The sequence below is a fragment of the Chiloscyllium plagiosum genome, unplaced genomic scaffold (assembly GCF_037043375.1).
Source record: "Chiloscyllium plagiosum isolate Xiang-an unplaced genomic scaffold, Cpla_swu_hap1 HiC_scaffold_13, whole genome shotgun sequence".
Classification (NCBI taxonomy): domain Eukaryota; kingdom Metazoa; phylum Chordata; class Chondrichthyes; order Orectolobiformes; family Hemiscylliidae; genus Chiloscyllium; species Chiloscyllium plagiosum.
Genome location: NW_028270151.1, coordinates 62,751,988 through 62,767,950, shown reverse-complemented (window position 1 = coordinate 62,767,950; position 15,963 = coordinate 62,751,988). Strand labels below are relative to the sequence as shown.

At 40.5% G+C, this 15,963-nt stretch overlaps 1 protein-coding gene across 2 annotated transcripts in view; it reads right to left on the bottom strand.

Moving 5' to 3' along the window:
• fam124b (family with sequence similarity 124B) overlaps positions 1–2,597 on the bottom strand; it is a 54,101-nt gene extending 51,504 nt beyond the window's left edge. Inside the window, exon 1 of one of the 2 annotated variants that reach the window (XM_043702080.2) lies at positions 2,472–2,597. In XM_043702080.2, the coding sequence (XP_043558015.2) occupies positions 2,472–2,560 (89 nt within the window). In that variant the 5' untranslated portion in view covers positions 2,561–2,597. Of the gene's footprint in view, positions 1–1,941; positions 2,051–2,471 lie in introns of those variants that run through there. The other variant, XM_087993678.1, reaches the window with a different exon arrangement.
• Between the last annotated feature and the right edge of the window lie 13,366 nt (positions 2,598–15,963).

Sequence of the window (15,963 nt, the reverse complement as noted above, 5' to 3'; positions counted from 1 at the left end):
AAAACCTACAAACAAGTCAACAGGACACCCATGGGATCACCAACATCAGAGCTCATAGCGGTAGCAGTAATGCAGAGACTTGAACAAGCTGCGCTCCCATCTATCCAACACAAACCTTGGGTCTACTACGACCCACTATCACTAGTTTCTATACATATAGACAAAGCAGGATACCACTTTGACTGGGCCAACACACATATCCTCGGACAGGCGAAACAAAGACACACACGAGAATTCTGAGAGGGATGGCATTCTGATCAGAACTCCATCGATAAACACATCGACTTACATCCCATCTACCTTGCCTTGAAAAATAGAACCGGAAATGACATCACTCACCTTAAGAATCCAAGACCTATAAATAAATGGACATACCACCAGCACTTCACCAGAGACTCTCACTGATGATGTTACCTAGTATGGTGATAAAACGTCTGAAAATAAACCTTCAAGCTTAGCGAACTAACTTGCATACTTTCAATGCTGAGATCCCCAATCTGATTCACACATGCTGTTTAATCTCCAAGGAATTCAAGTAGCTGTGCAAACATTCATTTTTACATGTATCTTCTAGCCTGGAGCTATGGACAGTGGTGGTGGAGGTTAACATTTTTTTCCCGGTTATGACCGACCAGGAAATCACTTCCTCTCCTATCACATATCATTAGCATACATTGAATTTCAATTTGTAAATCACTCTAACCAGTTTGGCCAGGTGATGAAATAAAATCCAGAATTGGGGCATGAACCTAGATCCTGTGACTCTGAAACAAGAACTGTATCCACTCGGCCACAAGTCCTCCTTCTATTGAAACATTAATTGATATTAAGTGAATATCTACAGGGAATATTTGTTTTAAGCATCATTGAAATATGTATTATGTTTTGTCACAGGGAATTATTTATTTTTGTACAATCTCCAGTCTCCCAGTAACAGAGATATTTTGAACATGTTTGAAAAACATTTTGTCTTGTAAGACAAACACTGAAGTCTCTTAAATCAACAATAAACTCAGTTTTTCAAATAACCTTAGGAAGAGATCTGTTAATAGATTATGGCTCCAGCACAGATCTTGCTCTGCAATATTGAATGTATTAGGTTCAAGTTCATAGTGGGTTGTAAAAAGGGAACTGCATCAGAACTACTAATTAAATGCAGCGCGTATCCAGCTAAGATTATACTCATCAGAATCTGGCTGTGCAATACATTCACAAAAGAAAGTTGTTTGTTTAATGGTTAATTGGAAGTTTCTTCAGTGGCAAAAATCATTCGGTTTTTCGATAATATAAAACAAAAGAACTGCGAAGTCTGAAAACCTGAAACAAAATAGAAATTGCTAGAGAAACTCAATCTCTTAAAATTGGACTCGAAACGTTAGCTCTGCTTTCTCTCCAGGGCTGCTTTGTTTTTCCAGCATTTTTTGTTTTTGTGTTAGGTTTTTCGGACTTGATGTTTGATAAGAAAATACCACAAAGGAATCTGTGGAAAGCGCCAAATCGGTGCAGTGAGATTGAACTTAAAAGGTCTGCGGTTACCAGGACAACTATTTCATCCCTGTTCGGAATTTTGATTCAGGTTTCTATTTAAACTGCACCGCTACACACTGATCGCCAAAACTGTACGAATAGAAGAGCTGGCTGGTTTCCACGGTAAACCAATAACCGAACATTGAATCAATACCGTGGACAGTATCACTTCCTCAGTATTGTCCCGCAGTCAACACCATCCGAGGGGAAATTCCGTGATTATGTCAGACTCCTTGCTGACAATATAACTAAATTAGAAACCTGATCTGCTTCAGCACTGCTAAACAGAGAACTCAGCGAGTGAAACGTATACATTTCAGTTTGGCTCAGACTGTGGTATCTCTCGTCTTATTAACAAGTGGCGTCAAACTACGGTGATCTAATGCATCCACAAAGGAATGAAAAAAAACTTACATAACGTCCAGGACAAACACGCCAAAGACTTCCCACTAAAGTAGCCGGTTATTCACAATGTTTAACGGTATTGTGTTAGTCATCTTTCGACCAGCAGCCTGCCTACTGTAAAAGGCATTGAAGGAAGAAACCTCAGCCTCGCCCATGAAGTGGATTGTTCCTTTAGTATAAACAGTGATAAATCGACTGAAATGTACCGTAAGTTAGAAGTGGAGCAAACCTGTTTGACAGAGTGAAGTGAATAAGTGGTGTTGTAAAGGGGCGTGCTGCCTGCTACATTTCATTTAATTTCAAGTGGAACATGTAGAGGTAACCAGAGTCGGTTAAAAAGTGACCACCAACCCGTGCAGGGATATTGTGCCCACAGTGCAGCAGAAGTCTTTTGTTGTTGCTTCTCCCCTCCCACCCATCCCCCCCATAGCATGGTGCCCCGCCTGGAGACAGTGGAAACAAGCCGTCCTCTTTCCCCTCTCCCTCTGAATCGCAATAGGCCCAGGAAGAGGAGCCGACAATGGCACTCACTCACTCACCCTGCAGTCTCAGCTCCCGAGTCTGCCCACTCCTCCGGCGCCCCGCCGCCGCTGCTACCGGCGCCTCGCATCATGTCCCTGCGCTGCATTCGGCACCAGCCTGCACTCTGCTGCTCAGGGAGCGCCAGCTTCAGGCGGATCCGCTCCTCATTGTTTTCCCGCAGGTTGATCATAGAAACACAACCCGCCCCTTGACGTCAACAATCCTGACAGACCAGACATGGGGCGCTCCAATGACAGCCAAGGCTTTTCCCTCTCTCTGCTGTTTTCACCAGGCACTCGAGGGAAACAAAAACAAACTCTCATTCTGACGGCAAATAGAGGGGGGAAAGGCGAGGGAGTAACGGGGCGGGGAGTAGAAAGAGCGTGTTCGGTGCAACTATGCTGCAAACAAGACGTATTGGTCGCTGCAATTGGATTATTCGACAAGTAAATACTGGTCGAGAGTGTGGTGCTGGAAAAGCACAGCCAGCCAGACAGTATCCGAGGGGCAGGAGAATCGACGTTTCGGGCAAAAGCCCTTCATCAGAAATTTGCTCCTCGGATGCTGCCTGACCGGCTGTGCTTTTCCAGCACCACACTTCCGACTCTGATCTGAAAATGTGTTGCTGGAAAAGCGCAGCAGGTCAGGCAGCATCCAGGGAACAGGAGAATCGACGTTTCGGGCATAACGTCGATCCTCCTGTTCCCTGGATGCTGCCTAACCTGCTGCGCTTTTCCAGCAACACATTTTCAGCTCTGATCTCCAGCATCTGCAGACCTCACTTTCTCCTTCAGACTCTGATCTCCAAGCATCTGCAGTCCTCTCATTCTCCTAGGTAAACATTGGTGCCTGGAACTGTATGTACTTAAATATCCGAGATAGCAAAGGTGCACCAATCTGCCACTTGGCACACATCGTTGCAGGTTCCTTGTAGTGCAGAGGTGGCTAGCTGGTTTGTAGAAATCAATACAGGTCTGCCACGGAGGAGGCTAGATTTTTTTCTAGTTATACATAACAATTTTAACACATTCGTAAAGTCAGTCAAGCAAGAGAAACTTCCCAAAAGTGGTTTTGATCCATATTTTTGCTAACATTTGTACACGTTCCCTACCATCCTTAATCCCATCACCACAATACTTCCAGTCCTTTCTTGTCACATTGATCTAGCTTCCTTTTCATTATACTGTATCATGCTACATTATACCTTGTAGTAACAAGGCCAATGGAATAACCGTTAGAAGTAAAGTTTCTTCAGTCCCCAAGACAGCACAAATAAAACTGATAAAAGCAAAATACTGCAGATACTGAAATCTGAAACAAACAGAATTCTTTCCACTTGACAAACCATATCGATTCCTCCTGATTAGTGATTTTTTTTTTCTAATCACATGCCCAAAAGCTCAAATGTTTTATACAATACAATCTACTTGAAAGCACTCTATGGATCTTCTTCAAGGCTACTTCTTGCAATATTTCCACTTTATATGTGGAATCACCCATGATTACAGTTATCCCTTTATTAGAAGTATCCTGTATTGCTTGTACATTTTGTTCCATGTTAGAGTTACTGTAAAGGGGCATGATTAACAGTCCAACACCTCCAGCATGTCTTGTACATATTGTGGGATGTAGGAAAAATAGTGTTACTTCTGCAATTCTAATTACTTTTACAAAGTAAATGAACTCACACCAGTGTGTAATTGTTTTAGCCAAGAGGGGAATCAACAAGAATGGAAACTATGTGGAGGAAATACATAATTGTTTTTGTATTAGCTAAAATTGTATGCAAGAATGAAACGTGACTGCAAAACAATGGTAGATATTACAGGCGAAAAGATAAGATGCTGTGAGGGGAGGAAGTTAAGCTAGATACGCCTGTACAAACAGTAGGTATAAACATCTGTTTCCCAATTTTACAGAAACACAGGAACAAACCCCAATTAAAAGGGTCATAAGGATCAGTATGGTAGGGGAAAGTACAGATGGAGGGAGTAGATAATGGTGAAGAAAGAATATGCCTAACAATGACCTACAGCGGGATTAGGTCAAACGGCCTTGTGAGTTTAATTTAGATAAATGTGAGGTGCCGCATTTTGGAAATGCAAATAAGAGCAGGACTTACATGCTTAATGGTAAGGTCCTGGAGAGTGTTGCTGAGCAAAGATATCTTTCTGTCTCCTCCTACCATACTCCAATCATTTGTCATATTACTGTTTTCCTCTTGCTCTACTGTTTGATAAATCACATTCTTTCACATTTATTCACTTGCCCTCACTATTTAGTCTAAAACACTTCCTTTTCCCCTACTTATTCAGTTTGCAAAAACACTGGCCCAACATGGTTCATGTATAAACATGTCAATGGTACAACCCCCACTTTGTCCAGCAGCGATGCCAATGCCCCAAGAACTGGAACCACATGTTCCAAACCATTCTTTGGGCCACGTATTCGTCTCTAAATGCACCCACTCTATGCAAATTGGCATAGAGTTCAAGTAATAATCCAGAGATCACAAAAGTTTAATGTCTGCCTTTTAATTTAATCCCCTAGCTCCTCATACTTGCTGTGCAGAATGTCTTTCCAGCTGTTTGTCATATGTATCTAGGTAGGTCACATCAACTTGAATTGCCTGCTTCTACTGCAATTTTCTCTCTGGCCTCGAGCAGGTATCCTGAACCCTGGTACTGGACAGGCAACACAGTTCTCTGGATTCTTGCTTTCCCCTACTTGAATGGCTTCCTATGCCATAGTCAGTTTATTTATACATCGCACAGCCCTGCTCTCTTTGAAAAATCTGAAAATCTCACCTTTGGACAACTGCAGAGGCTGACACCCCTGGGTTCTGGATTCCCTTATCTGCCTCACTCAGTCACACCTTCCCATCTCTGACTACAGACCAAATCAGAAGACCCTGTCCTGAGAGATGTGACTGCTTCTTGCTGCAAAGAATCCAGGTGTCTTTTCTCCTCCCTGATGCATTACAGTGTCTGTAATGCTTTGCTGTGAAGTAATCTACTTCTGGATGCAAATGTTTTCATTTATTCTCTAAATGAGGGAAATTTGGCAAGGCTCACAATTATTGCACCAGCCCTCATTGCCCTGAACAGGCAGGGGACATACTCTCCTGTCCCCTAGAACATACTCTCAGCCAAAGTTGCTCAAAACTCACACAGAAATAAATGATGTAGAGTAACTGAGGAAATGAAAAAAAACAAAAAGGTTTAATAAAATGCCACCATAAATGAGAGGTTAAGTCAGGAAAGATTGAATTAGCTCAAGCTCTTTTCTAGAAAAGAGTGTGACTTACAGGTAACCAGATTGAGGTCTTTAAGATTAAGAAGAGATAGTCATGGAGATGTTGCTTTGTGGTTATAGTTCTCACCTTGTTACCACATTGAGTGGTTGAGTTGACGAGCATGGATACACTTAAGGGAAGCTAAGTAAACATTTGAAGGTCAGAATAGCGCGTTGTTAAGATTCAGTAAAGAAGAATGGAAGGCAAACACAAGCCACTTACTTTTATCAAGCCACTTTGAAGAATAAAAATTGAACTGCAGCAGTTCAATGTGTCCCCTGCCTGTTCAGGGCAACGAGGGGTGGTGCAATAATTGTGAGCCTTGCCAAATTTCCCTCGTTTAGAGAATAAATGAAAACATTTGCATCCAGAAGTAGATTACTTCACAGCAAAGCAATTCAAGCTATGCTAGTCAAAACAATATGTTTATTGTTTGAATCCCTACACCCACCTCTTCACCAACACCTGCATCACAAAGCACTTCACTGCAACTATGCACTTTTGATTTGTAGACACTTGTAATCTAGGGAAACACAGCAGTCTATTTGCAAACAGCTGGCTCGCATAAATGGACAGATTTCCCTTGGGTTGCTACATCCCAGATGTCTTGATTCAGCAAATACTTAATTGTGATCGGAGTAGAATTCTAGATTGTAGCATTGCTGTAAGCTTCGCAATCAATATTACACAAATGTACTTTCTAATACAACTGCATGAGTCACATTGACACTGGGCAAAAGGCAGTCATGTTAAATTGAACCGAAAGACAAATATTTGTTGATAAGTGATGAACCACAGTTTAGATAACCTATTTTTTGATATAGTCCATGTCACCGTATGATTAATTTTACACACCAGTCATTCTTGGTTTGAATGTCTCACTAGCATATTGAACAAAATGATTGCTTTATGTTTATTGGTGGCTGCTCCGTGCATTAGAACTCATTTACAGCTATCATGGGCCACATTCCTGAAGAAGGGCTTATGCCCGAAACGTCGATTCTCCTGTTCCCTGGATGCTGTCTGACCTGCTGCGCTGTTCCAGCAACATATTTTCAGCTCTGACCTCCAGCATCTGCAGACCTCACTTTCTCCACATAAATGTAACTTTATGTAGACTGAAACTAGAGTTATTGAATTGTAGATAGAATAATCATAGAATTTTACAGTACAAAAAGGAGTTCATTTGACCCACAGACTGCCCCCACCCCCCAAAAGAGCTAACTAGCTAGCCCCATTCTCCAGCCCAATCTTCAGAGTCCTCGAAATTCATCATGTTCAGATATACATCCAGCTGTCTTTTGAAATCTCCTAAGAAATCTGTCTCCAAAACTGTCCAGGCAGTGCATTCCAAATCCTAACTACTCTCATAAGCCTATCAATTCTAGATCTCATGCTGACAATATTGAAATGTGACTCTTACTTACTGATAAACCAACTAATGGAAACTGATTATCCTCCTTTACTCTGTCAAAATTGTTCATAATTTTGAATATGTCAATGAGGTCACCCTCTAATCTTCACTGTTCTAGAAGAATAAGCCCAATATCTCTAATCTTTCTTTGCATCTAAAATCCCTCATTATCATTACAGTAAATCTCCTTTGCACTCCCTCCAGGGCTTTACATCTTATCTTTGATAAGGTGCCCAGAACTGAATACAATATTCCAAATGTGATCTGACCAATGATTTGTGCAAGTGTAGCATCACTTTCTTGCTTTTATATTCGGAGTCTATTTATAAGCCCAAGGATCCTAGAAACCTTAACAACTGTTTCAGCCTTCCCAGCCACCTTCAGAGAATTCTGCACTTGAAGGCCTCAAATCTTGTACTCCCTTCAAAGTTGTACAATTGAGCCAGAATTGGCTCATGTATTTTGGTGGAAGAAACATTACTTCAGATTTCTCTGCATTGAATTTGATCCGCCAGGTGTCTTCCCATTTTGCCAACTTGTCAATGTCACTCAGCGTCACCTTCACAATCCATTATTCTCACTAGCTTAGTATCATCTGCAAATTTTGCCCTCAACACCCATCTCCAAATTATTTGTAAAAAGTCAGAAAAAAAAAAGGATCCCAACACCAATCCCTGGGAGCACCACTTCAACTCATTTTCAGTCTGAGAAACGCCTATCAATACTACCCACCAATTCCTATCTTTTAATCAATTTCTAATCCATGCTGCAAAGGACCCATCAATCCCAACCAACTCTAATTTGCTAACCAGCTCGTATGGAAAATAAAGAACATGAAAGCATGGGAAGGGTTAAAGCATGAAGACCACTGGCAATCTGTGTTCTGTGGAAGGCAGGATGGGATAACCATAGTGGAACATTCTTACACCAATTAGCAGAGTAAGGTTAAGGCTGAAAGGTCACTATGGCGAGATGAGATAACACAAATAATAAAGCAAGTTTCTCTGTTAAGTGTTATTATGACAGGATTAGGACAATAAATATTTGGGACATGACATTGAAATATCTAATTAATAGTTAGTAGAGTCAGCTTGAGACAGGAGACTATTGTAACAGATGGAATAGCTAAATATCTATCATGACAGCTTAGTCTGGAATTGAAGATCACTGTAGCACAGTTAGCAATAAATATCTAACCGTGACATTAGAATAATATTAAGTAGAATGTACAACTAAAGAGATAGTGGGAACTAACATCACTGGTTTATTGTGTAGCTAGAGTGAGGTACTTTGATTAATATAGTTGGACATGCTGATAAGCTAACAGAAACATGATTAAAAAAAGATATAAACATCCACGGACCTTGAGAATCAGCTTTCTTAGTGTCATGATTTTTTGTTTGCAAATAAAAGACCTACTTCTTGAAGAACTCTCTGCGTCTCCTGGTGGTTCTCTATATTTTCTCCACAACACTTGCCACATGGTATTGAATCAAATGTTTTCTCAAAGTCCAAATATACAGCATTTCCCTCATCCACTGCCTGTGTTACCTTGTCAAAGAACTCAATTTACCAGGCATGACCTGCCCTTGACAAAGTCATGCTGATTGTCTAATATTAATTTATTTTTTTAAAAGTGTGTATTTATTTTATCCCATATTATGGCCTCCATCAGTTTTCTCACTATTGATATCAAGCTGTGAACATGAAGGCATTGCCATTGCAGAAGTTAACTTCCAAACGTTGTTAAATTCAATTTTAATTACATATTAAAATACAAGAAATATGTAGGATCATTAACTTTGAAAAAGAAATTTGAATACCTAGTAATTAACTGAAAGAAATATGCACAAAATTTAATGTTTTAAACAAAGAATAAATTAACCATTTATAAAATGAAAAAAAGACAAGTTAACACTAGTTTATGAAGATTGAACATCATGGTCTTCTTTTACTACCAAATCTTTACAAAGTTCCCCATAATTTTCAGGATCTTGAGGATTCTTTCATTTCTCCTTCCTGTTCTCTGGAATTCATTTTGATTTCTCCTCAGTCTTCCAGTCAATCCTCAAGTTTCGAGATGTTATGAAGATTCTATTAGCTCTTGGCTAAGCTATGCTCCAGTTTGCTTTCAAAAATCTCATGATTCTGAATTTCACAGATTAAGCTGGAGACTGATTGCATTTGTATTTGCTGATTTAGAAATCAGGAATACTCTATAATCCTAGGTGTGAATTAGGTTGTACCATTGTCCCACCGATGAGATTCCTCCTTTCAACGAAGGTTTGAATTGCATTTACTTCAGGGTTGTTTACTAGCTTTTCAATACAGTCCCGGATTTCATTATTAGTTTCAATGTTAAACATAATAATGGCTAATCCAGTGAGACTAAAAGTCATCTGCTAAATTAATCACCAGCCTACTTCAGGGACAAAACTAACTAGAATGTCTGTACCAGAGATGTGTTGTATTTTCCAACAATAAATACTTGCAAATATGGAATCTGTTTTGGGGAAATCATATCTTAATTGTAACTTATAAGCACAGCTTCACAACTTTGCAATGCTACAAGATCTAAATAAAACCCTAAATACATGTCGAAATAAAGGATCACTATTCTACAATGGAATTGGTCTACCTCCTTTTAAACCAAACTAGCAGCGAGATAGTAAATCTTTGCAACAGTTTCAGTATAGATTTTAAATTTCAACAAAATCACTATGATTTGATAACATTAAGCAAAGGTATAATCCCAATTGATAGTAACACCAGAACAAGTCAGATCCCAGAATGAAATTTGATTTGATAGATCAGTGTTAATTTTAAAACTTGGTCAGTTACTGAACATATTCACAAGAGGCCGAAAATGTACTTTTAACAAAATAATAATGTTTATTAGGCACAGGGTTGGGATGGCACAGAGAACAACTTACACTATACAAGACCTAGTTGAAAGAGTCTTTTACCTCAGTGATGTTAAAAATACTTAATTTCAGTGAAAAGTCCTTTTGTTGAACTTGAAAGTTCCTTCTTCAGTTGACATTGCTATAATTGGTTTATTTTCAGCAGGTTTTCTTTAATTCATTCATGGGATGTGAGATTTTACTGGCTGACCAGCATGTATTGCCCATCCATATGTTATGAAATTGAAGGTGTGTACTGTACTTTTACGAGAGTGTGAATGCTGTTTTGCACTGAGAACTTACAAGCACCTGTCAGATGACTAGCTCATGGTCTCAGTGTACTGGAAAATTGAACCGATGTAATACTTGGCTGTGAAATAGATACTTGAATTGGTTGGTATTTTGACAATTTTAATCTAACCAGTTTAAATGATGCCTCAGGACACTAAAACTCAATCAACTTTGAATTTATTGTTTTTGCCAACATTGAACCAATGAGATGATCCGATGTTGGCAGTATTAAAAAAAAGCCCGCATTTTGAAAGTAAGACAGAATAATTGCCATCGACAGAGTAACTGTCATCGAGAGAGACCCAAACACACACTATCGAAGGTACCATTTCATATAAAAAAATTGCAGTAAAAGAAAGATGACACCCTTTCAGACGGAAGAAGAGAGACTCCGACGACTGCTGCAATATGGTTTTGGAATTAAATTGATGTAATTTTAACAAACGTTTTTATTGGAACAGTATGTTGTTATAGAGTTGGAAGCAGATAAGAAACAGTTAAGAGAAAGGGTAGCTTAGAGTTTTGAATAGTTGTTGCTTAATATTCACTTTTAGAGTTAAGGAATAAATTTATATTATTTTCTTTAAATAGTGGAATTTGTGAGTTCTCCATCACTCATAATATAACAGATGAGGCAAGGTGAGTTTACTGGGTGTTTGGATTAGTAACATAGGGGCTCACCTAACTGCACTTAAGGTAGTGGTGAGCTTCCTTCTTGAACCGTTGCAGTCTATGTTCTTTGGGTTGACACACAATTCCTTTAAGGAGGGAATTTCAGGAACTTGACCCAGCGACAGTGAAGGAATGATGATTTTAAAAGATTCCCTTCAGTATGGAAACAGGCCCTTCGACCCAACAAACCCACACCAACCCTCCGAAGAGTAACCCACCCAGACCTCTTCCCCTAACCTATATTTACCCCTGACTAATGCACCTAACAGTATGGCAATTTAGCATGGCCAATTCGCCTGACCTGCATATCTTTGGACTGTGGGAGGAAGCCGGAGCACCCGAAGGAAACCCACGCAGACATGGGGAGAATGTGCAAGCTCCACACAGATAGTCACCAGAAGCTGGGATCAAACCTGGGTCCCTGGTGATGTGAGTCAGCAGTGCTAACCACTGAACCACTGTGCTGCCCACTATTTTCAAGTCAGGATGGGGAGTGGCTTAGAACTTGCAGTTGATGGTCTCAAGTATCTACTGCCTTGTTATTCCATGAGTCTTTGGAAGGTGCTAAGAATATTTGGTGAGTTGCTGCAGTATATTTTGTGTAGATAATACACACTGCTGCTACTGAGCATCAGTGAAGGAGGGTGGATGTTTGCCAATCAAGTGGGCTGCTTTGTCCTGGATGGTGTCAAGCTTCTTGGTGTTGGTAAAGCTGCACAATCCAGGCAAGTATTCCATCACATGCTTAACCTGTGACTTCTAAATGGTGGTCAGGCTTTGGGCAACAAGGACAGGAGTTACCTGTTACAGTATTCCTAGCCACTGTTCTGCTCTTGTAACCACAGTGTTCACATGAGGAGTTTCAGTTGATTTTCTCATTAATGGTAACCCAAAGGATGTTAATAGTGTGAGGTTCAGTCATGGTAACACTATTGAATGTCATGGGGCAATGGTTAGATTGTCTTTTATTGAAGGTGGATTTTGCCTGGCACGTGGGGTGCAAAAGGTCACTTGTCAGCCCAAGCCTGGATATTGTCGAGATCTTGCTCCATATGAATATGGACTGCTTCAGTAACTGAGGAGTCGCAAGGGGTGTGAAACATTGTGCAAGCATTAGCAAACATCCCCACTTCTGACCTTATAAGGAGAGAAAATCATTGATCAAGCAGCTGAAGGTGCTGCTGAGGAATTCATGCAAAGATGTCCTGGAACTGATATGACTCTTACACACTAATTCCAGTTTTGCGAGGGCCCCTTGATACCACACTGTTAAATGTGGCCTTAATGTCAAGGTCTGTCACTGTCACCACTTCTGGAGTTCAGCATTTTTGTCCATGTTTGAATCAATGCTGTAATGAAGTCAGGGCTGAGTGGCCCTGGCAGAACCCAAACTGGGTGTCACTGAGCAGGTTACTGCTGATCAATTGCTGCTTGATAGCACCGTTGATGACACCTTTCATCACTTTACTGATGACAGAGTAAACTGGTGGGGTGGCAACTGGCCAAGCTGATTTGTCCTGCTTTTTATGTATAGGACATACCTGGGCAATTTTCCACATTGAGTGGATTCCAATCTTGTAACTGTACCTGGCTAGGAGAGTGACAAGTTCTGGAACAAATAGTTAGTTCTATGACTGGAATTTTGTCAAGGCCTATAGCCTTTGCAGTCGGCAATGCCTCCAGTCATTTCTTGATGTCATGCGGAGTGAACAAAATTGGCTGAAGATTGCTCCAAATGCTTTTTTTCAGTATGGTTCTTCTTCCTTGAGATTAGTGTCTGTTCCTGATTATACTATTCCCCATTACAAGTACATTTCCTTTCTCGACCCCCTCCTGAATAGCTCCCTGTACCACTGTGCTAAGGTCAGTTTGCTCATCTTCCCTGTAGTCCTCACCCTCATCCACACAGGGAGCAAGTAACTTAAACCTGTTAGACAAGCTCCTTCAGCATTACCTCCTGGATCCCTTACTTACCTTGCTTCTAGTTACACCCGACTGCCCTGACCAAATTTGGTAAAATGGCAGGGGTAGAGTATCAACATATAGTGTGGGCTCCTCAGCCCAGGAGCCCGTTGCCTATCTACTCAGTTTGCCTTTACTATTTTCTTTTCATCTTTTTCTGTTTTTAAGATCATTCAGTTAGTATATATAGTCAAATTCACTTACCTTCAAAATGAAGGTATCAGCCGTGAGCTTCTCCTGAGTGGCTGTTCCTTCTGGCGGTCTTTCTTGACGTGTTGGTCTCTGCCTGCGGTGCAATCTCTGTTGGAGCAGTTTGAGATCTTGGCGGCCATTCAGCTTGAATCTAGATCTTCGTTGTACTTCTGGCTTGGTTTTCTGATGTCTCACTGTTTCGTTTTGTCCATGGGTGGCAGCCTGGCGATCTGATGACCCAGCGTTTTCTTTTTTGACTGGTATTCTTGGCGGCCATTTTTCTTCAGAGGGTTTCGATTCAGTGATGTGTCATCCCAGCGTTTCAGTTTTTACCCCGTCATGTCGTTTTCATCATGGATCTGCTATCTTCGAGACCAGGAGCCTTTAAACCGACTTTGTTGAACTTTGTCTTATGTTTGCTTTTATTTGTCTTATACTTACTTAATTTGTAACTTGTGATTTTAATGTAATTTCTGTCATTATAGGCAGCACGGTAGGGTGACTTAAAACACTTTTCATTGTATTTTTACTGTTAAAATACATACAATAAATTCTAATTTGAGGTACTAATCTCAGGGCTGTGACCATCTCTTGAACCACAGCATCCAGGTAACTCTCCCTCCCTGATGTGTTGCAGTGTATGAAACTCAGCATCCAGCTCATGCCCTCTGAGCCAGAGTTCCTCAAGCAACCAATACCTGTTGCACACATGATCATTCTGAATGACAATGGGGTACTTCAGCTCACATGTCATGCTGTTATAACGCATTGCTTGTCCCAGCACCTCCATTTTAATAATTTAGTTCTTACTTGGATTTTAAAAAAATTTGTACTGGTGTCAAGTTTTTAGCTGTAATTACTTCCCCTATTTATCTTCAACCTGAAAACAACCCATAATTGATAGTCAAATCAGTACCATTCAGCAACCAAAGAACTTGTAAATTATCTGTGATATTATGTTAGGCCCCTGATCCTGGGCTTCAATTTATCCTGTTAAACAAAACCTTACAAACTATGAGCCAAAAACAAAAAGGAAAGCAAAAACCATCTATTTTTCTCGGCACCAAATATACATCTTGTCTCTAAATTCCTTATATACTTGAGTTGTTTATCATTCTGGATGTGATCACTGCTTCCTGACCATGTGAAACTTACTGATCTTAGGCAATTGATCAATTACTTTACCCCAGAGGAAGTAGGGAATACTCTGGTCTCCATATCTCCAGTCATCTTTCGAGGTGCAGCCTCAGGTCTGTATAACAACACTCACACCGCTTGACCAGCTAAACCTTCTTAAGGTCCCTGTCGTGCTCGCATCCTCTCCAGAGAGTATGCTGAACAATTTTGCCATTGCCTAGACAAGGAGAAACCCCTATTGTATTCAGAGCAATCATTCTCCATGCCAAAGCACTCCCAAGCTCCTCAACATAGATAAGTTATCTATCAGCTGCAATGACAGATGTCAACCCTCAACATTCCAAGGGCTTTCCCAACAAATAGTTTCCCTTTGCTGGCTATTTCCTCTTTGTTCTCAAAGGAAAAGTTCAATTATTCTGCCATGGTTGTTTCTATAAAATAATGATGGCAATACAAAGTGGGTATTGAAACATTTGCTTGGTGTTCAGAACAGTCTGACATATTTGAACAATTGCCCCTTCCCTTTGCCCTTTCTTCCCCCAGGTGCTCATGGTTCACTCCAGAGTCCTCTTTGCTGGCCCCTCTTCAATGCACTTAATTTCAGATCATCAGGATGAGAACGCTCTAAGTACTTGTTACACCTGCTAATGCGCCCAGCTCAAGGTCTCTGTCCATCTGCATCTGATGCTCCAAAGTATGCAGAGAACATAATCAGAAAGACAGGTAGGTATGTGGTCCAGGGAATGATAGTTGTAAAATGTTAAGTGAAAAATTAGTAATTAAACATGAAGGGAAATTGTAAAATAATGCTTTAAAAGAGATACATTGACAATTTTCAGGAAAGATGTAGGAGAACAATGAAGTCCATTATGCTAATTAATGGGATATATCTATGACACTTGCTGGTACAATTGGAATTAGGACTGAGCTTGCATGATTCTACAGCTATTTTATAGCTATTAAAGATTCTTATTCACTGGTACAAAGAACATTACAGAGGAGGAACAGACCCTTCGGCCTTCCAAGCCTGTGCCGATCCATATCCTCTATCTAAACCTACTGTCAATTTTCTCAGGATCTGTATCTCTTTGCTCCCTGTCATTTATGTACCTGTCTAGATACATCTTAAATGACGCTATCGTTCCCACCCCACCACCTCTGCTTGCAACGCGTTCCAGGCACCCACCACCATCTGTGTAAAGAACGTATATCTTCCCTAAACCTTACCCCCCCTCACTTTGAACTCATGGCCCCTAGTGAGTGAGTCCTCCACTCTGGGGAAATAAAAATTCTTGCTATCAACCCTGTCTACACCTCTCTTGGCTTTGTAGACCACAATCAGCCCCTACTCCTCGAACTGCTTTCTTTCCAATGAAAATAATCCTAATCTACTCAACCTCTCCTCATAGCTAGCACCCTCCAAACTAGACCACATCCTGTGAACATCTCCAAACTTCTCTGCACCTTCTCCAAAGCATCCACATCATTTTGGTAATGTGATGACCAGAACTGTACGTAGTATTCCAAATGTGGCCTTACCAAAGTCTTATATAATTGTAACATGACTTGCCAACTCTTCTACTCAATACCTCGTCTGACGATGGAAAGCATGCTGTTACCTTCTTGACCACTCTATTGTCACC